The 22547-nt window shown below is 50.0% G+C and overlaps 1 protein-coding gene across 4 annotated transcripts in view; it reads right to left on the reverse strand.

Moving 5' to 3' along the window:
• The window catches only part of MGRN1 (mahogunin ring finger 1), a 54885-nt gene extending 33676 nt beyond the window's left edge, over positions 1 to 21209 (reverse strand). For all 4 annotated transcript variants that reach the window (XM_042922410.1, XM_042922409.1, XM_042922413.1 and 1 more), the window contains exon 1: positions 21017 to 21209. In XM_042922410.1, the coding sequence (XP_042778344.1) occupies positions 21017 to 21104 (88 nt within the window). In that variant the 5' untranslated portion in view covers positions 21105 to 21209. The remainder of the gene's footprint in view (positions 1 to 21016) is intronic.
• Positions 21210 to 22547: the final 1338 nt, after the last annotated feature.

Raw genomic sequence — 22547 nt, forward strand, 5'->3', positions numbered from 1 at the left:
ACACTAAAATAATCATTCACCACAATCAAGTGGAATTTATTCCCAGGATGTAAAGGTGGTTCAATATTCACAAGTCAATCCATGTGATACATCACATCAAAAAAAGAAAGGATAAAAACCGTAAGATCATTTGAAAAGATGCAGATACAACATGTGACAAAGTACAACATCCATTCATGATGAAAACCCTCAATAAGGTAGGTTTAGAAAGAACAAACGTTGGGGCGCCTGGGTGGCTCAGTCGGTTAAGCGTCCGACTTCGGCTCAGGTCATGATCTCACAGTTCGTGGGTTCGAGCCCCGCGTCAGGCTCTGTGCTGACAGCTCAGAGCCTGGAGCCTGCTTCACATTCTGTGTCTCCCTCTCTCTCTGCCCCTTCCCTGCTCATGCTATGTCTCTCTGTCTCAAAAATAAATAAACATTAAAAAAAAAAAAATTAAAAAAAAAAAAGAACAAACGTCAACATAATAAAGGCCATCTATGAAGAACCCACAACCAACATCATCCTCATGTGTCTCTCTGTCTCAAAAATAAATAAACATTAAAAAAAAATTAAAAAAAAAAAGAAAGAACAAACGTCAACATAATAAAGGCCATCTATGAAGAACCCACAACCAACATCATCCTCAATGGGAAAAAACTGAGAGCTTTCCCCTAAGATCAGGAACAAGGCAAGATGTCCACTCCCACCATTTTTACTCAGGATAGTACTGGAAGTCCTACCCAAGCAATCAGACAAGAGAAGGGAACAAAAGGCAGCCAAATCATTAAGGAAAAAGTAAAACTCTCACTATTTGCAGACGACATGATACTATATCTAAAAACCCTAAAGACTCCACCAAAACAGCTACTAGAACTCATAAATGAATTCAGGAAGGCTACAGGATACAAAATCAATGTACAGAAATTCACTGCTTTCTATACACTAATAATGAAGCAACAGAAAGAGAAATTGAGAAAACAATCCCACTTACAAGTACACCAAAATAATAAAATACCTAGGAATAAATTTAACCAAGGAGGTGAAAGACCTGTACTCTGAAAACTGTACAATACTAATGAAAGAAACTGAAGATGACATAAACAAAAGGGAAAACATTCCATGCTCATGGATTAGAAGAACAAATATTGTTGGGGCGCCTGGGTGGCTTGGTCGGTTAAGCGTCCGACTTCGGCTCAGGTCATGATCTCACGGTCCGTGAGTTCAAGCCCTGCGTCGGGCTCTGTGCTGACGGCTCAGAGCCTGGAGCCTGTTTCGGATTCTGTGTCTCCCTCTCTCTCTGCTCCTCCCCTGTTCATGCTCTGTCTCTGTCTCAAAAATAAATAAACGTTAAAAAAAAATTAAAAAAAAAACCAAAAACAAATATTGTTAAAATGTCCATACAACTCAAAGCAATCTACAGATTTAACGTAATCCCTATCAAATACCAATGGCATTTTTCACACAACTAGAACAAAGAATCCTAAAATTGGTACAGAACCATCTAGAGACCCCAAATAGCGAGAACAATCTTGAAAAAGAAAAACAAAGCTGAAAGCATCACAATTCCAGATCTGAAGATACATGACAAAGCTGTCGTGATCAAAACGTCTGGTACGGGCACAAAATAGACAACGTAGATGAACGGAACATAACACAAGGCCCAAAAACAAATCCACAATTATATGGTCAACTAATCTTTAGCAAAAGAGGCAAGAATATGTCATGGCAAAGGGACAGTCTCTTCAACAAATGGCTCTGGGAAAACTGGACAGTGACATGCAAAAGAATGAAACTGGACCACTTTCTTACACTAGACACAAAAATAAACTGGATTAAGTTTCTAATGTGGTGAGACCTGAGTGGCATCTCGGTGGCTCAGTCGGTTAGGTGTCCGACTTTGGTTCAGGTCATGATCTTACAGCTCGTGAGTTCGAGCCCCACGTCGGGCTCTGTGCTGACAGCTCGGAGCCTGGAGCCTGCTTCGGTTTGTGTCTCCCTCTCTCTCTATGCCCCTCCCCCACTCACACTCTGCCTCTCTCTCTCTCTCTCTCTCTCTCTCTCTCTCAAAAATAAACATTAAAAAATTTTTTAATAAATGTGAGACCTGAAAGCATAAAAATCCTAGAAGAAAGCACAAGCAGTAATTTCTCTGACATCGGCTGTAGCAACAGTTTTTTAGATCCGTCTCCTGAGGCAATGGAACAAAAGCAAAAATAAACTATTGGGACTACACCAAAATAAAAAGCTTCCATACAGCAAAGGAAATTACGATCAAAGCTAAACAACAACCTACTGAATGAAAGAATTTGTAAATGACATATCTGATAAGGGGTTAGGATCCAGAATATAAAAACAACTTATACAACTCAACACCAAACAAAACCAAATAATCCAATTAAAAATATAAGACACGAACAGATATTTCTCTAGAGAAAACATACAGATGGCTGACAGACACATGAAAAGAGGCACAACATCACCCACCATCAGGGACATGCAAATCAAAACTACAATGAGATATCACCTCATACCCATCAGAATGGCTAAAATCAACAACACAAGAAACAACAGGTGTTGGCAAGGATGTGGAGAAACAGAAACCCTCAGTGCACTGTTGGTGGGAATGCAAACTGGTGTAGCCACCTGGAAAACAGTATGAAAATTCTTCAAGGGCGCCTGGTTGGTTCAGTCAGTTAAGTGTCCGACTTCGGCTCAGGTCATGATCTCCCGGTTCGTGGGTTCGAGCCCCGCGTCAGGTTCATGCTGACAGCTCGGAGCCTGAAGCCTGGAGCCTACTTCAGGTTCTGTGTCTCCTTCTCTCTCTGCCCTTCCTCTGCCTGTGCTCTCTCTCAAAAATAAATAAACATTTAAAAAAAAAAAAAAAAGAAAATTCTTCAAAAAATTAAAAGCAGAGGGGAGCCTGGGTGGCTCAGTTGGTTTAGCATCTGACTCTTGATTTCAGCTCAGATGATGACCCAAGGGCCATAGGATCAAGCCCCGTGTCAGGATCTGCACTGAGAATGGAGCCTGCTTAAGATTTTCTCTGCCCCTTTCCCCTGCTCACATGCGATCTCTCTCTAAAATTAAAAAGAAAAAAAAGTTAAAAATAGAACTACCCTACGATCCAGTAATCTCACTACTGAATCTTTACCCAAAGAATAGAAGAACACTAATTCAGAGGGATACAAGCACCCTAATGTTTACTGCAGAATTATCTACAACAGCCAAATTATGGAAGTAGCCTAAGCATCCATCGACTGATAAAGGATAAAGAAGAAGACGTGGTATACATATGTGTACACACAGCCAGAGGAATGTTACACAGCCATAAAAAAAAGAATGAAATCTTGCCACTTGCAATGACACAGATGGATCTAGAAAGCATTATGCTAAGGGAAATAAGTGAGTCACAGAAAGACAACTACCACATGAGTTCATTCATACGTGGAACTGAAGAAACAAAACGAAAAGAAGGCAGCTGGGACGGGACGCGGCAGGGACAGAAGTGCAGACATTCTGCTTACTGTTAGGTCTTTCCATGGGACATGAACCATGCAGTGCTCTTAACTAAAGGACTGAGACATGGGGCAGCACAAGGACCCTTCCAAAATCACCTAGGATCTGCACTGGGTCCTACGTACTGGAACTATCAGTGCACTTTAAGGTGCAGACTTTTTTAATAATGTGAGGCCTGAAACCATAAAAATCCTAGAAGAAAGCACAAGAAGTAATTTCTCGGACATCTTCCCCACAACGGCCCTGTAGGGGCAGGGAACAAGGCACCCAAGGCCTGGCACGCAGCCTGTCACTGCACCTGACCCTGGACCTGGGCTTTAACCTTGCTTGGCCTTTGGCCCACCCCCGCTACCCTGCTTGCTGACCAAACTGCCCCCGTTTTCCCTCTCTGCTTTACTCTCCCCCACAGCACCGTGCATGACCCGATGGAACTGTGCACAGGAGGCCCCAACATCTTAGTCCAGTTTTAAGCTTTTGTGACTGGAGGTATAAATGCTACAATCTAAAACCTCCTGATGAAGAGGCAACAGACGATTTTTTTTTTTTTTTTTGGTTTTCCCTATATTGTTTACGTTTTCTACAATTAACATTACTTTTTTTTTTAATATTTTATTTGTAAGTAATCCCTACATCCAAAGTGGGGCTTGAATTTACAACCCTGGGATCAAGAGTCTCACGCTCTACTAACTGGGCCTGCCACATGCCCCAATTAACATAATTAACATTACTTTTAAAAGAAGAAAAAAATTTAAGATTTTTTTTTTTTTTTAAAGAAGGCTCCACGCCCAACGTGGGGTCTGAGTTCACAACCCTGAGATCAAGAGCCTCCTGCTCTGAGCCAGCCAGGCACACAGTCCAAGAAAAAGTATTTTAAAAAAAATATGAGGGACACCTGGGTGGCTCAGTTGGTTAAGCGACTGACTCTTGGTTTCGGCTCAAGTTCCTGAGTTCCAGCCCCACATCAGGCTCTGCGCTGACACTGTGAAGCCTGCTCGGGATTCTCTCTCTCCCTCTCTCTGCCCCTCCCCCACTTCCTCTCTCTGTCTCTCAAAATAAATAAATAAACTTAAAAAAAAAACAAAAAACAAGAGACATGGTACAAGATGCGGTAGTATCACAAAACTGGAAGCATGTTCTGGAAAGACCAATGAATTGTCCACTAGTAGACTTAAGGGTGTGTGAATTATACCTCAATAAAGCTATTCTTAGGAATTGGGGGAACCTGAGTTGTCAGCTGGGAGTTCATCAGTAAGTTTTTTGATATTAATCTTTAACGTGATTTTTTGGGGGGCAAAAAACTTGGAATTAGACGCTATTCTTTATCCAAACCCTGTTAATTCCCATCTACTTATTTACGTGACATGGGTTCTCAACTTCAAATGAAAACCAGAACCAGAGCTCGTGCTGACCTGGTCTCACTCCAGCTGTGGGTTATGTTCAACCGCGACCACAGGAACCAATCAGGGACGAAAGGAGCCCACTCACCTAAGAGACACCTTTTTGATGTATTTTATGTTCGATGCGTATTTAGGTTTACTATTTATAAAAACTGTAACCTCAGGGGAGGTGCTGTGGAAAGACATATACAACGTGAGGAATGGGAAGCATGGGTTCTGAAGGAAGGGCGTTCGCGGTGTTATTCTGTGTTTTGCTAGGTTTTTCGAAAGTTCACGTTTTTAAAAGGGAACTTTTAGGGGCCCCTGGGTGGCTCAGTCGGTTGAGCTTCCGACTCCGGCTCAGGTCACGATCTCACGGTCTGTGAGCTCGAGCCTCGCGTCGGGCTCTGTGCTGACAGCTCGGAGCCTGGAACCTGCTTCAGATTCTGTCTCCCTCTCTGACCCTCCCCCGTTCCTGCTCTGTCTCTCTCTGTCTCAAAAATAAATAAACATTAAAAAAAAATGTTTTTGGGGCGCCTGGGTGGCTCAGTCGGTTGAGCGGCCGACTTCGGCTCAGGTCATGATCTCGCACTCCGTGAGTTCGAGCCCCGCGTCGGGCTCTGTGCTGACAGCTCGGAGCCTGGAACCTGTTTCGGATTCTGTGTCTCCCTCTCTCTGACCCTCCCCCGTTCATGCTTTGTCTCTCTCTGTCTCAAAAATAAATAAACGTTTAAAAAATAAAATTTAAAAAAAAATGTTTTTTTAAAGGGAACTTTTAAAGGAAGAATGTGTGTGCAGAGGACCAGGGAAGGAGTGTGTGTTCCTGTGTGTCTGCACGTGCATACAGGTGTGTGGTGTACCCAGCTGCAGGGGTGTGCCGTGCATGTGTGTGTGTCTGGGCGTGCGTGGTGTGTGTGTGTGTGTGTGTGTGTGTGTGTGTGTGTGTTGACAAGGTTTAGGACCAAGAGGAGCAGGCCGAGCTCTAAAGACGAGGGAGGGAAAAGAGCAAGAAAACACCATGAAGGGGAGAAACGAAAAGGCAGACAGACAGGAAGATGAAGGAGAAGACAAACCACCACCACAACCACCAGGCTTTTTCCTCCATGCCCCCTGATACGGAACCCACGGAGGGGACACAGATCCTGCCCCTCCTCTCCACGCAGGACGATATCAGAGGTCCCCTCAAAGCCCCGTGACTTAGCCCCATGCTGAGGCCACCCCCACGTCCACCCCCAACACACACAGGGACAGCAGCCAGTGAATGGGGTCATCTCACTGATCTCACTGCAGGCTGCAAAGGGCGGCTGTTCGCACACAAGGAAAGAGCGGCGTGGGAAGACCGTCCCCATCAGAAGGGCTGAAAATCCTATGGCCACGCGGAAGGCCTGCTAGAGGCGATTTGGGCCCAGAAGCCCTGGCTACGGGGCACTGACACACTCCAGGACCTCACGGCCGCAGGGGAACCCAGACGCTTCACCTCCTGTGCGCCGGAGGGATTCACACTCTGCCCTACTTACAGGTGGCTAGGTGACCTGGATAACCAACAGGTGACCAGCCACAAAATAAAGACCAAGGGAGACCCCCTCCCCTGGGGGCCTCCCAGCGTTCCCACACACGGCTCTGTTGTCCTTTACACGTGGACGGACACATGTGTTCATCATCTTTTACAGATGAGGAAAATCACAACCACGAGGCTCCCGTTAGAGGCTGTTTCAGTGATGGCCGGTGCAGGTGGGAAGGTGCTGTCCCTTCCTCACAGGCCACAGAGCGAGCCAGGAGGGCTCCTGGGGCTGTTTTGTCTGGTCACTCTCAAATGAATGGTGGTATATACACATGGTGTACCAGGATCACCATTTACAACCCCAAAAAGGCAACACTCTAAATTACTTAAATGAACTAATAACCCTGCTAAGGAGCGAGGCACCAGGACATTCAAACTCTCCCCGGGATCAGAGTAAAGGTCAAAGCCCAGAACATTCCACACCAAAACTGTCAGGGCCCCCCAGCAGGCAGGGTGAGGAGTGGAGTAAAAGTGGGATCCTAACATTCTCCCCAAAACACCCGCTCCACTCTAACCCTTCTTAGCTACACGTTCACAAAACCCAAGTTTCATCAAGAGACCAGAGTTTGGGACCCTGCTACAGATCGAATGTTTACTTCCCACCCCCCTCAAATTCACACGTTGAAATCTGACCCCCAATGTGATGGTACTGGGAGCTGGGGCTTTGGGGAAGTGACTAGGTCATGAGGAGGTGCTGTGATGCATGGGATTAGTACCGTTACAAGAGGCCCTCCAGAATCCCCTAACCCAGCCGTGTGAGCACAGCGAGTAGACAGCTGTCTAGGAACCAGGAAGAGGCTCTCACCAGACACCGAACGTGCTTGCACCTTGATCTTGGACTTCCCAGCCTCCGGAACTGTGAGAAATAAGTGTCTGTTGTTTATAAGTCACCCAGACTGTGGTGTAGACACAGCAGTGCAGACAGACTTGGACATACCCGCTGGGTCTAAGGTCCCAAGTCTGGACCCCTGAGAAGCATGTGCAGCAAACCCACCAACCTATGGGATCCCCACAACAGAAAGAAGCCGGGCGGGCTCCAGCCACCCGGGATCACCTGGGGACAGCCACCACCATCACCGCCAGGGCTTCATCAACTCTTGGTGTCACCCAAGACCTCAGCGAAAAGCCCTCACCAGGTGAAGCAGCGAGGGCTCCTCCTCCTAGGCATCTGTTCCAGTCGTCCCCGAGGGGCCTCTGCACTGCTGGAGGGAGCCTGGGATGTCCCAAGGGACCTTGGGAACTCTAGGGCCAGAGTTCTTCATTGAGGATGAGAATGGAATGATGTGGAGAATGAAGTGACTAGTGCCATGCTCTAGCAAGCTGGCGGTCTCAGGAAGAAGCAACACCTGTGGGCTTTGGTGAAGGGAGCCCCCTAGAGGCTACACCTGGGAGCCTGGACTCCTTCAGAGCCCCTGCCCGCACCCTGGCTCCTCGTGGGGACTCAGGCCGGGGGCCCCCATCTCCTGCGATTCTCAGCAGCGGCCCACCTTCCTTCCCCACCCTTCCAACACGCCCGCACCTCCTGGCCTCAAGTCTCTGTGTGGTTCTAGGTAATGCAGGACACGCAAACTCGGTTCTAGGTACCACAGGCTCCCTCCTTGCACTCCAGACGTTCCAGACCAGAGACAGTGATGCTATCCCGAGCAGCCAACATCCCCATGCCTCAACCTACAGGGCCACGAACCAGTGATTCTGCTCTGCCCTCTGTGCTGCCTACCTCACCTTGCACCACCTTCCTGGGCCATCCTCTGGGATTCAGGCACTTTCTCCATTCCCTGTGACCCAATAGGCTGCTCCCACCCTGCCACTCAGCAGTAAGGCCTCTTACGAACTCCCTGCAAGCCCGCTCCATAGCAAATCCTTGCCCCAACAGTCTTCACAGTAGGATCATCACTGTTCTTCTTTATTTGTTGGTTGGTTCACACTCTGTCCTCCTCTGCCCACGACCAGGGATCACATGCATCTTCACTGTCCTGTATCCCAGTGACCACCACCCTGGCTTGCATACAGGAACCTGGTAAAAACCAGTTGAATGAACGGAGGAAGGTGGATGACACAGTTACTACGATTTGACAGCAGAGGAAATAGGAGGCACAGAGCGGTCACACGACCCGCTCAAGCCACAGCACCAGCCAGAGGTGGCGTCCTCACTGAAGACCTGTGTGGACCCCAGAGCTGCATGCTGCACACTCAACTACTCCAGCCCACTGTGTGCTCTTCCCACACCGCCATCCAATTCTCCAGTCTTCGGTGGACACCGACTGATGACCTACAAATTCAGCTCTATCCTGACACCATCCACCTGGAGACAGCATCAGATCCCACAGATGAAGGGCTCAGCCCCACACCACTGCCCCCTCCCTTCAGATGCCAATCCCCAGTCCGGGTGGTCACCTGTCAACCGGCTATAAGCTGGACATTCCCACGACCCCCCAACTAATTTGCTCGAGCTGCTAACAAAACTCAGGAGAACAGCTCACTTACCAGATTACTAGGTCACCAGCTTAATATAAAAGGACACGCCTCGGGAGCAGCCACATGGAAGAGATGTCCAGCGCAAGGATGGTGGGAAAGGCGCGGGGCTTCCACGCCCCCTCTGAGCGCTCCACCCTCCCAGCCTCTCGCTGTGCTCACCAACCCAGAAGCCCCCTGAACCCGGCCCTTCAGGGTCTTCGTGGAGGCTTCGTCTTACGTGGGCTCGGCTGATTCAATCACTGGCTGCTGGCGACCCTCTCGATGTCCAGCCTCTAACCACAAAGTTGGCTCCAAACGCAGCCAGGCCCCATCCTTAGGTGCTTCCCCGAATCTCATCAACATAAACTCGGGTGTGGTTGAAAGGGGCTTGTTATGACTATCAATACCAAATTCCAAGAGTTTTTTAGAAGCTCTGTGGCAGGAACAGAGAAAACACATCACAATGTCCCCTGTCTACCCCCCGGGTAAAGCAGGACGTTAGACACCCTGCACAACCCACTGCTAAGAAACACAGCTGGTGCTGGGCCCCGGGACACAGGGCGTGCGTCTCATGCTGCCCCAGTCTCCCCTACTCCAGTGGGGCTCGGAGAGGCGGGGTGGGGTGGGGGGGCGCTGAGCAGGCGTAGGCAGGGGCTGGGAACAATTCACTGATTCCACAGGCCATAAACTCCTCTCATTCCCTAACGGGACAGATGTTCCCGGTTACCAGCTTCCCGAATCCGCTGTCACTAGGCCCCAGCTGGGCCTGAGCAATGCGAGATGAGAACATCACAGTCCCCGAGTGATCTCAGGAAAGCATCTTCAGGCTCGTGAAACACCCTGCCGATTCCCCCTGAGCCAAAGTCATGCATGTACAGACAAGAGCGCTTCTCTGCTGGCCACATGCAGCCTAGGTGACCTAGTGTGGCCTGGCCTGTGTCCCCATCAGTAACACGCAGGCCTCAGTAAAAAACACTGGGAGCAGACTGATGAGGACAGCTCAGGATGTCCTCAGGATAAAAGGAGCCAATAATGCAAAGGAGCCTTGCACATGTGAAAAGTCATCTGAGAAACATTCGATTCCCAGCCCCTCCCACCCCCCTCCCAAGCATGAAAGCCTTACCACAGCCGGACCATATTAAACAAAAATCTCGGGGCGCCTGGGTGGCTCAGTCGGTAAGCGTCCGACTTCGGCTCAGGTCATGATCTCGTGGTCTGTGGGTTCGAGTCCCGGGTCGGGCTCTGTGCTGACAGCTCAGAGCCTGGAGCCTGTTTCAGATTCTATGTCTCTCTCTTCCTCTGACCCTCCCCTGTTCATGCTCTCTCTCTGTCTCAAAAATAAATAAATTTAAAAAAAAATTTTTTTTAAACAAAAATCTCTCAGTCCCCAACATCACAGAGGAAAGAAAGATGACCTGAGAACAACTTTAAGCAAAGACCGTTTCACTGAGTTCCAGACTAAGTGCTTGTAGCCACCTTTTGTAAGAGGAGGGGTCCTTCTCTCTTCTGGAAACAGCCTCTACCAATAGGGGTGGGCCCCAGCGGCGGCCCAGCTCCGGTCCCCTCGACAATGCTCGTTGGCCAAGATGGACACCCGGCGGTGCTGGACCAACACACGGTTCTCTCTCCTGTGGAAGTGGATCAGACACCGGAGGACTTGGTCCTTGAGGGCCCCTGAGGGATGGCAATCAGGTACGGGCAAGGCACAGCAGAATGACACTGAGTCCAGAGGGGACATGGGGCTTTTGTGTTCTGGTGGCTTCCACATCTTGGGTCCCAACCTCAAGTTCCAGAGACCCACCCCCCACCAGGCTTCCAACACATTCCGTTCTTGCCTAAGCTAGTCTGCATCAATGCCATAGTGACAGCCAATTTTCAAGAATTAAAAACGTAACACAAAGCACTTAGGAAAGAACTCATGCAAATCAGTGAGAAGGGAGACAATCCAATATGAAAAATATGCAAATGATTTCCACACCTCACAAAAAGAGGAAGAGAAATGGATGGTAATTTACATATGTAAAGGTGCCCAACCTCCCTGGTCATCAGGGAAAGTAAATAAAAACTACAATGAGTGGGGCGCCTCTTGATACAGACTCATGGCCTTGATCCCAATGTCATGGGATTGAGCACCACATCTGGCTCCATGCTGAGCGTAGAGCCTGTTTGATATTCTCTCTCTCCCTCTGCCCTTTCCCGCCCCGCTAACGTTCTCTAATTAAAAAAAAAAACAAAAACAAAAAACAAAAAAACTACAATGAGACAACCATGGCTAAAGTTACGAAGAAAACCAAACACACACACCCGACTCTCCCCAGGAGAGAACGCACGACAATCACAACTCTGCTCTGCTGATGAGGGTGCAGGTTGGTGCAGCGGCCCCACAACACCTCAAAACCTGCTGCAAGCCCAGCACACACAACCAACCGCTCGGCACCCACCGCCAGCTGGGACCATGGCCCCCAAGAGACAGGTCCTCAGGGGACTGAAAACTCGCAGACACAAAAAGTAGGGTGGTGGGTGCCGGGGACCGGCGAGTCTGTGTGTAAAGGGCACAGAGTTCAGCTGTGCGAGAGGGAAAGAGCCGCACAGGGAGAGGGCAGTGGGCGGCTGCACAACAGGGATGTCACTGAACTGCGCACTTCAAACGGTTATTAAGATGGGCACTGTTGGGGCGCCTGGGTGGCTCAGTCGGTTAAGTGTCCGACTTCGGCTCAGGTCACGATCTCGCGGTATGTGGGTTCGAGCCCCGCGTCGGGCTCTGTGCTGACTCCTCGGAGCCTGGAGCCTGTTTCGGATTCTGTGTGTCTCCCTCTCTCTCTGACCCTCCCCCGTTCATGTCTCTGTCTCAAAAATAAATAAACGTTAAAAAAAAAAAAAAAAAGATGGGCACTGTTATGTGTACTTTACCACAATTAGGGAAAAAATGGACCCAAGGAAATCTGATCACGGGCACCAATGCAGTGACAGAAGTGTGCACAGCAGCGCTTTTCATAAGGGCTCAAACTGGAAATTCCCCCAACGCCCCTCCCCATGGATGAAGATGTGGTGGCATCCACAGACACTGGACTCTAACACAGAGGAGGCCAAGCTGACTAGTGTCCCCATGAACGGTATGAGGGCCTCCTCACTGCAGAGGAGCAAAGAGCGGCCAGTTCCAGCTGTCACATTCAAAACAGGCAAAATCACCTCTGGTGGACTCGGAAGGGAGCCTCCCAGGGAGGAGGGAGGCAAAGATTGGGAGGGGGCACCAAGGGGGTTTGGGGGCTGCGACTGTTCCATTTCTTCAACATGTTCACTTTGTCATCATTCATCAAACTTATGATTTACACGTTTTCTAAATGCGTGTTACTCTTCACTTTTTTTAAGTTGTTATTTACTTCGATGTTAAACAAACACATGCAGACAGTCCCGCACTTAATGGTTTGTCTTCTGAGTTTTAGACTTTACAATGGTGCAAAAGCAATATGCATTCATCAGAACCCACATTTCAAATTGTGAATGTGGATCTTTTCCCCAGATAACCGTCTGAGGTAGGAGCCTCCCCTGGGGAAGATGGGCAGGGCAGGAGCCCCAGGTCCAGGCAGCCATGCGGTCACAAGGTAAGCACTCGTGCTTGCGACCATTCTGAGCCCAGAGAACCATTTTGGTTTTCGCTGTAAGTATGGTATTCAACAAACATGAGATGTCAAACACTATCACCAAACCAGCTTCGTGTTGGTGATTTTGCCCACCCGTAGGCTCACGAAAGTGCTCTGAGCGCATTTAAGGGAGATGAGGCTAGGTTCGGCAGGTTCGATGTATTCAATGCATTTTCGATGGGGACACAACCCCATCACAAGTTGAGGAAGATCTGTGTATTGTGGATATACGCACACATTTTTTAAACAGTGCACAACCGAACACAACCCTGAAAGGCCCCCAGGGAGTCTGGTCACTCAGGGATGTCCTGTGGGTCAGGTGTGGATAACAGAAGGCTGCAGTCATCACAACGGTGGATGCCAGGGCCACCTGGAGGGAGCCAGCACGGCGGTCTGCCCACTTGGGGGGGTCGGGCACCCAGGACCAAGCGAGAGGGCACGACTCGGGATCAGGCAGGATGAAAGGGCAGGGAAAGTGGCTCCAGGACTTCTTTTAGACACAGAGGTGGGGAGACGTTCCATCAGTCATTCCTCGAGGCTCGCGCCTCCTCACCTGGCTCCATGACTAAGCAAACCAACTGATCTCGTGTTAGGCAGCGAGGGCCCCTCTCCCACGCGGTTCCATGCCATCAGCTTTTCTGCAAACAGCAGAGGGTGTGGGCCTCATTCTTCCTCCTTCCCACTCCCATCCTGGAGGGGCGGCCACCCCCTAAGGCCCAGGCAGGGGCTGAGCCTGCTTCTCCCATCTCTGAGGAGCTGGGCAGACGCAGGGGCAGTGAGCGGAACTGAACAATTCCCCTGTTATTTACTGAGGCCGAATCAGGCGCCACACGGGTGGTGCATGTGACACCATCTGCCCTTTTATGGGACACCATTTTATGGAGCGACACGGAATCCTGAGGGTGAGTGACTGTACACAACCACACAGAAACGCACACAGGAAATGCCAAATGGAACACGACCCCATGAGAACGACCGGTCCGGACAGCACTAGGCTTGGGAAGCGAGGCAGGCGGCAGGGGTCACTGTCCACGGGGGCCATCCAGGAAGTGGAGGCCGGCCTCCAGGAAACTTCTGGGCCCGCTGAAAAACAAAAGTTCAGCAGGGCAGGGTACGGTCCCACCCTGCCAGCTCACGTGGACTCTCGGAGTCAGAACTGGAAGAGGCCTGGGGAACCAGAGGTTAACCCCAGTGAGTCAGGGAAATGGGGCCAGAGAGCAAGCGCCTGGCTCAAGGCCACAGGTTGAGGACAGACTCAGGCCTCAGGACTCTGAATCCAGTGCTCCTCCCACCACACAGGCTCGATCTCATGTGCTAAACTGATCTTCCGTGACTTTCCGTGTTTGCGGATGGGTGTGTTATAAACACAATACAGGCCGCCCCAACCGTGAGGAAGAAAACACACGCATGCGCTCACACACCAGTACAAACCCACACCCCTTTTATCTTGGGCTACCGGGCCCTCAGTGCCACGGCTCACTGGAATGGCAGCAGCCACCGCCCTGGCATAGGATCAAAAGCCCAGTGGCCGAGCGGCCAGACCAGCACAGGCCTGGGTTTTCTTCCCCGCGTGCCAGGCTGCACAAGCATGTGGAGCCGGCTCACGGACGTGAGAGTCCAACAAAGCCCAGGGCAGCGAGGCTGGCAACGAGGTTAGCAGGAGCTGACGGTCTTGTTATTTTCAAGTCAACAAAAAGTGACGGTGTGTTAACAATTCCCAGAGAAACTATGACAAGTCCCCAGAGTCATTGTGCCCTGACGCATGCCCTGAACTGAATACACGATGCAGGGACCTCAGAAACAAACACAGAGCTCCAAGCCTCTCAGAACCCTGAGGGCAGGCGGCACTCTCACCGGGGGACCCACCACACCTCAGCTCCTGGGCCCCAGTGGCCGGCTCCTGAACCCCAGTAACCCAGGGTCGCTGCTGCAGGGAAACGGGTGCTCAGATGCCCACCCACCATGGCCCGTTCAAATTGTTTCCTGTTGCTGTTAGTTTTTTACTGTTTTTACCTAAAACATAACAGCGGAAGCTCAGAAAATACAGCCTGTTTATGCAGCTCTTACAACGATAAAACCCAAACCAAGTTCACATGAGCAGAAACACAGAACTAGTTCTCTTATGAGCACAGCACAGGTGACACGGGGAAGCTGAATATGAATCCAGCTGAACCACACGACGCTGGTGACGATGGTGCAAAGTCTCTGAGCAAGAAGGTGAACCTGGCCCTGGACAGGCAGAGCCTCCTTCTCCCCATCCACTCCCCATCCTACTGTCACAGACACACGGGGCTCAGAGCACAAGCTCACTCCCTTGGGACATGATGGCCCAGGGACCCAGAATGCCCCTAATGATAGAGAACGTCCGCCTTCATCTCAAACTTCGGCCTCAGTTCGTTTCTTCAGCTGCCAAATAAATCAGTCAGCAAGGCCCCACCCTGGAAATGGGAGACCCTGACACGAGTGTTCGGGATGTTTTTACACTGCCAGCAAGACCTAGGCTCACAGCAAAGGTCTTGCACATGCCCTGGGCCCCTCCACCACCTGGCAGCAGACCCAGGAGTCCTCAGATCCCCGGCAGACACACCACGGGATATGAGGAAGCCCGCTGTGAGCAGTCCGTACACCGAGGAGGTGAGGTTCGTTTCCTTCAAGGCCTGTTGCACGAGCATCTGTCAAACGCCTACTGTACACGAGACTCAGATGCTGGGTGACGAAGGCCCGGGCTGATTTCCAGTTCCTCCACTAGAGGACAAAAGTCTAGGGTCACAGGACATGGCAAGGCTCCGGCAAGATAAAGGAGGTGAAAACACTGTGAGAGCACACGCACAAACAAAAGGTTTACATCTCGGGCATATCTCCCCCCCCCTCCCCTGCCTGGGCCGGTAGGTCACATGTCTGATGGTCCCTCCTTCTGACCCTTCTCATGGGTGACCTGGTCCCAGCACGACCTCCCTCAGACACCAGGGCAGGGCAGCCAGCAGCGCTCTGAGACACACAATTAACAGTAATGAGAACAGCGGGAGGACAGACCGCGGCAGCAGCTGCCCACGGCCACGTCCTCTGTGGCTGCAGCCTGCGCTCGCTTCCGCATGTCCGCACCTTCTCTTTAGGAGCTCGCCGTGGTGTCCTAAGTCCTGCTCTGACCCGCAACTGGAGACCGGCCGGCTGTGTGGTCACGGCAAGGGAGGCCAGACACAAACCCTCACAGTTACGGAGCTGACTTTTTGTAAAAGTGCAAAGGCGGCCTGATGGAAAAAGGACAGTCTTCTCAACAAATGATAATTAAATGACTGAATCCCCACATGCAAAGAAAAGACCTCGGAGTTTTACCTGAGGCCATACACACAAGAAAACATGAACTCAAAATGGATCATAGACCTAAATGCATGAGCTGAAACTTTTCTAAAACTTGTATGGAAGAAACAGAAAATCTTTGTAACCTTGAACAAGGTAAAGATCTCCCAGCTATAACTCCAAAAATATTAACCATTAAAAAAAAAATCGATAAATTGGGGCACCTGGGTTAAGTTGGTTAAGCATCTGACTTCTTGGTTTCAGCTTGGGTCATGATCCCATGGTTTGTGAGTTCCAACTCTTTGCTGACAGTTCGGAGCCTGCATGGGATTTTCTTTCTCCCTCTCTATCCCTCTCCTACTCGCGCATGTGCTCTCTCTCACTCCTTCCCTCTCAAAATAAATAAATAAACTTTAAATCACAGAGCTGATAAACGAACTGTATTACTGTATCCAGAATAATGGAACTACTACTCAGTAAGATTAACAATCCACTTTTTTAAAAAAAATGAACAGGGGCGCCTGGGTGACTCAGTCGGTTGAGTGTTGGGACTCTGGCTCAGGTCATGATCTCATGGTTCGTGGGTTCGTTCCCCGCGTTGGGTTCTGTGCTCACAGCTCAGAGCCTGAAGCCTGCTTCTGATTCTGTGCCTCCTTCTCCCTCTCTCTCTGCCCCTCCCCCTGCTCACAAACACTGTCTGTCTCTCTCTCTCAAAAATAAATACACATTAAAAATTTTTAAAAATAATAAAATAATAATAATTTAAAAAATGAACAAAAGACAAAAACAGACTTCTGCCATGTGCGCCTCTCTCTCTCTCTCTCTCACACACACACACACACACACACACACACACACACACACAGTATACAAATGGCTAATAAGCACATGAAAAGATGCTCCACGTCTTCAGTCATCGGGGAAATGCAAATCAAAACCACAATGGGACACCGCTTCATGCCCACAAGGATGGCTACAATTAAAAAGGTAGGCCAACAGGGTGCCTGGCTGGCTCAGTCTGTAGAGCATGTGACTCTTGATCTCAGGGTCCGGAGTTCAAGCTCAGCTCCAAGATGGGCAGAGAACCTACCTGCTGGGCGAAAAGCCCAGTTTAAAAAAAAAAAAAGATAGATAATAATAAGTGTTAGCAAGGATGTGGAGAATTGGAACCTTCACACACTGCTGGCGGGAATATAAAATGAAGCAGCTGCTGTGGAAAACAGTCTGGCACTTCATCAGAAGGTTAAACACAGAATCACCATATGACCCAGCAATTCCACTCCAACGTGTATACTATAGACAATTAAAAAGGGCCACACAAATGTTCAGTGTTCATAGCAGCGTTATTCATAATAGCCAAAAACCGGAAACAACCCAAATGTTAACTGGTAAATAAACAACATGTACTATATCTGTACACAAAGGTACAGACACCTGTTACCACGTGGTAGAACTCCGAAGACGTTGTTTTAAGTGCAAAAAGCCACACACCAAACTACATGTTGTGGGGCACCTGGGTGGCTCAGTTGGTGAAGGGTCCAACTTCGGCTCAGGTCGTGATCTCACAAGCTTGTGAGTTCGAGCCCCGCATCGGGCTCTGTGCTGACAGCTCAGAGTCTAGAGCCTGCTTCCGATTCTGTGTCCCTCTCTCGCTCTGCCCCTCCCCTGCTCGTGCTCTGTCTCTCTCTCTCTCAAGAATAAATAAAATGTTAAAAAAAAAAACTTAAGGGGCACCTGGGTGGCTCAGTCAGTTGGGCATCTGACTTCAGCTCAGGTCATGATCTCACCCTGTGTGGGTTCGAGCCCTGCGTCAGGCTCTGTGCTGACAGCTCGGAGCCTGGAGCCTGCTTTGAATTCTGTGTCTCCCTGTCTCTCTGCCCTTCCCTACTCACACTCTGTCTCTCTCTGTCTCTCAAAAATAAATAAACATTGAAATAAAATTTTTTTAATTAAAAAAAAAAAGAAACTACAAGTTGTATGATTCCTTTTCTTTTTTACCTTTGAAAGAGAGTGCACACATGTGCACATGAGCAGGGAAGGGACAGAGAGAGAGGGGGAGAGAGAGGCAGAGAAAGAATCCCAAGCAGGCATGAGGAGGGAAGGGACAAAGAGAGAGGGAGAGCGAGGGAGAGGGGGGAGAGAGAGAATTCCAAGAATGCTCCGCACTGTCAGCGCAGAGCCCAACACGGGGCTCGAACTCACAAAGCCATGAGATAGTGACTTGAGCCGAAACCAAGTGTCAGACCTTTAACCAACTGAGCCACCAAGTGCCCCTGGATGATTCCTTTTATATGAAGTGTTCAGAGAGGGCATATTTTAAAGACAGAAGCCAGATCAGGTGGAAACCAAGATGGACTGCAAACAGGCACAATGAAACTCTGGAAGGTGATGGAAATGTCTAAAACTGATTTGCACAGTTGTATAAATTTACTGGAAGTCAACAAATCATACATTTACAATGGATGAGTCATATGACATACAACTCGATAAAGTTGCTTAAAAAGTAAAATGAATAAATAAATACAACGAAAACAAAGCAAATGTAATTAAATTTCAGCTAGGTACTGTTGCAGTACATGCTGAAAGTTCCACAAACAAAAGAAAATTGGACAGATGTTAAAAGTTCCCACCACAAAAAAAAAAAAAAAAAAAAAGTGATGAGGATGCTAACTCACCTTATTTCCTGACATGTACATTTATGAAATCATTAGACTGCACACCTTACACTTACATAATGTTATATGTCAATTAAGTCTCAATAAAGCTGGGAGGGATCAGTGCTACAGATATGTTAAAAAATATTAGCATCCAGGGGCGCCTGGGTGGCTCAGTCGGTTAAGCGTCCGACTTCAGCTCAGGTCATGATCTCGCGGTCCGTGAGTTCGAGCCCCGCGTCGGGCTCTGTGCTGACAGCTCAGAGCCTGGAGCCTACTTCAGATTCTGTGTCTCCCTCTCTCTGACCCTCCCCTGTTCATGCTCTGTCTCTCTGTCTCAAAAATAAATAAACGTTAAAAATTTTAAAAAATATATTAGCATCCAATTTTTCTCTCCTCAATATTATCGATGAAATTAACAGAGACCTGAGAAGATAACTTTCTCATAAAGCGATTGAATGGTCCACAGGGCCAACCCCTAAAAATCATCTGAAATACCCCTGGGGACCTTGTCCACCCTTGGAGAAACATACTAAGGTCCTGCTAAGGTCATTTCTGCCTCAGACTGACCCTCCCTGAGCAAGGTGGCCCGAGGGACAAGGAAGCCCAGGGGACAGGTTTTGGACTGGACAGGTCCAGGCAAGCACTGCTACGGTGCTCTAAGGTAGCCCATGACATTCACCTGCGTGCCACCCTAATCGATTATTTGTGGCCGACTGGCATGTTCATTAATGGCTTCTGAAACCAAGTCCAGGCTTGGTGACAAAGAGTGTCCTGAATGATTAGCCAGGTCTACCACACAGAATCTGAAAGTTGTGTTATAAAGGCCTTGTACTTGTGGTTTCGTCCAAACACCCAAATGAAGGAACATTAAGTATGTGGCCCTCGTCCTGGATTAACATAGGAAATGCCACATTAAACTCTGATATCTCTGCCATGCTACTGCTAACTGCTATTAGGGTCTGAAATGTCCACCTAATTTCCTTTTTAAACCTTTAGAGCAATTAACATTTTAGGAGGACTTTCAGCGCCAGTCACTGTTCTAAACACTGTACAGGGCTCAACCCATTTTACAGATGAGGAAACTGTGACCCAGGGGGCTACGCAACTTGCCTCCAATCACTCAGACAAAGACAGGCTGGAAGAACATCGGAGATGAAAGACAATGAATTCAAACAACTGCTTCATGAGACGTGGGGATGTCAGCCCGCAGGCCTTCAGGGATCCCCACACCAGGCTGGGCTGCCCTGCGCTTATGCTTGGGACACAAGCAGGCAACAGTGGCTTCTGCCCACTTCGGCCTCATCCCCTTCTGACTGCCCCAAAACGCTGTGCTGGTCTCCACCCCTCTATTCTCCCAGACACTCCCCCTTTGGGGGCTTCCAAAATCAGCACAGAGCAGTTCTTAAATCTGAGTGGACATCAGACTCATTTGAGAAATGAGTTTAAACGCAGGTTGCTAGGCCCCAGCAGGTCTGAGGCAGGGCCTGGGAAATGCATGCTTAACAAGCTTCTCTACCAGTGGGAGTGGGTGGTCCGCGGCTACACTCAAAGGAAACCTGGCCTGGTGGGTGCGTGAAGGCCAACTGTGAGGCCTACAAGACCCCGATAGCAGATCAGATTCTTCAGAAGCCAGGATCAGGTGATCCAACCGAAAGACCCCCTGAGGTCCAAGTTCTCTGTTCTTTTTCTTCTTTCCAAGGCAAATGACCCCACGAGGAGATCGAGAGGAAAGAACCCAAGCTAAAGTCCTGGGTCAGTCCACACTCTTTAGAGGCAGCAAAACAGAGTGTAAACAAGTCCACAGGGGTCAGATTTGTGGTCCTGCGCCTAGATGTGCTTCCACCCAGGTCTAAGACCTTGGGAAAGTCACTTCCTTGCTGCAGGCTCAAGTCTCCCTGCCACGGAAAAGGAGACCAGAGAACCAGACAGGTCTCCTCCAACCAGTCTCCTGTTCTCCAGCAAGGGCTCCAAGCCTTACCCCATCAAATCTCCTTGGGCCCAGCCCCTCTCCTGCCACCCCCCATTCACGTACACACAGGAGAGCTAAGCCTCTGTCCAGATGGCATGGGCAGTGTTCAGAACTACTGGCCCAGTCTTCACACCAAGCCACCAAAGAAAGCCCAAACTGACGATGGTGTGATGTCAATCCCTTTGACAATGACCACTTTGTAAGCGCAAGCTAAGCGCCGAGCACCGTGCTAACCCCTCACCAGCATCGCGCCCCGAACCTCATCCCAGCCCTAAGGCTTTCCGGTGAGTCTCCCCTGTGTGCAGACGAGAAAAGTGAGGCGCCCAGAGGCGAAGTGACTGACCCAAGGTCACCCAGCCGGGACGGGGCAGGCAGCCCGGGGCTCCACCCACGGCCCGAGTGGAGGTCGCGCGGAGCCCCGGGCCGGGAGGAGCAGGGAGGGCAGCGGGCCGGGCAGAGCCCCCACCGCACCCTCTGCGGAGAGCCTCGCGCGGGCGCGCCCTGCCCACCCGAGTTCCGGCCGAGGTCTCGCCCTCCGCTCGCGGAGCCGAGCGGCCGCTCACCGGACTTCGGGGGGTAGCGATAGGCCGAGTTCGCCTGGATGTCGATGTCCTCCACGCCCGCGATGCGGCGGCTCAGGATGGAGCCCATGGTGCACGGCGAGCCGGGCCGGGCCGGCCGGGGCCGGGACGCGGGCGGCGGCGGCGTCCTCAAGCGGACATGCCCCGGACCAGGCCACACGGACACTAGCCCACGGCCGCGGGCGCCTCGGCCTCCGAGCCCCAACCCTCAGCTCCGCTGGGGGCCCGACGCCACGGCGGCCCTCCGCCCCCCGGGTATGAGGCACTTCGGGAAATGGAGTCCCTTCACTTCCCTTCGCCGCCCAGGGCGACGGGCTGCGGCACGGGCACCCTGCCTAAGAACTACATGTCCCAGGATGCCCTTCGCCACGGCGTCGTGAAGTTGTTGACCAGCGTTCAGGAACAAACCAAATGGACCTGAATCCAGAGGGGAGGATTCATCACCGCAAACTGACCTTCCCTCTACATTCCAAGCACGGTACTAGCATCGTAACTCTTTAGCCTCCTAATCATCTGTTCATATACAGATCCTCATAGGAATCCAGCGCCTTCCATTTACCCCCTGTCTGAAATATCTCCCTGAGCCACCATGGTTCTCCCCACTTCCCAGGGTTTATCTCCGGCCCCGGCCAGAAGAGGGCATACCTCTACCTGCCGCCCGGCAATAGCTGGGGTGGAACCCAAGGCCGTCAGGAGTGGGGCTCCCTGGCGAAGCCAAGGGCTTCCTTCAGCCCCTTTCCAAAACTCAAAGCTTCTCTTTGGCTCCACGTCCAGAACAATCACCCTGAAAACATAATTTTACAGCCCCACACCGAGGCAGTAGACCTCTTCTCATTTTACATATAGAGAAGAGACGGCTGCATATGAGGTGTGGAAGGCAAGTTTAAAAAACCGGTCAGGATTCAAGGCTTGCCGATTGCAATGTACTTTCCTGGCTTTTGAGTCACATAAAATTCTGTAAGCAGGCCAAGTGGAGGTCTGTTTGGCCTACTTTTCAGTTGAGAAACGGGTTTCAAGAAGAAAGTGACTTTCTAAGTCAAGTCTGCTGTATCAAGAAAGCTGGGAGAGCAGTAGCTGCTGAAGGGTCTCAAATAGTAAATGCACCACATTCCCCGTTAAAGTGAGTCCTACACATTTCTGGTGGCTAGAATCCAGAATACAACCTTCTATTGTCAGGGAACCTGGGAAGCCAAAGTTAATAGAAGAGGTGAAAGACTTATGTGATTATGAGTAGAGTTCCAGATCTTGGAAGAGCCGGATTATATCTGTGCTTCACAATCAAGATCCCCATTTACCGAGCACCTACTGTGTGCCAGGCATCACGTTGAGGACTTTATACAGAGTCATTGAATTTTCTGATGTAGCTTTTATTTTATTTTATTTTTTAAGTGTTTATTGTTAAGAGAGAGAGAGGGAGAAGATGAGTGGGGGAGGGGCAGAGACAGAGGAAGACACAGAATCTGAAGCAGGCTCCAGGCTCTGAGCTGTCAACACAGAGCCCAACGCTGGGGCT

Source organism: Panthera leo, chromosome E3 (assembly GCF_018350215.1).
Source record: "Panthera leo isolate Ple1 chromosome E3, P.leo_Ple1_pat1.1, whole genome shotgun sequence".
Classification (NCBI taxonomy): Eukaryota; Metazoa; Chordata; class Mammalia; order Carnivora; family Felidae; genus Panthera; species Panthera leo.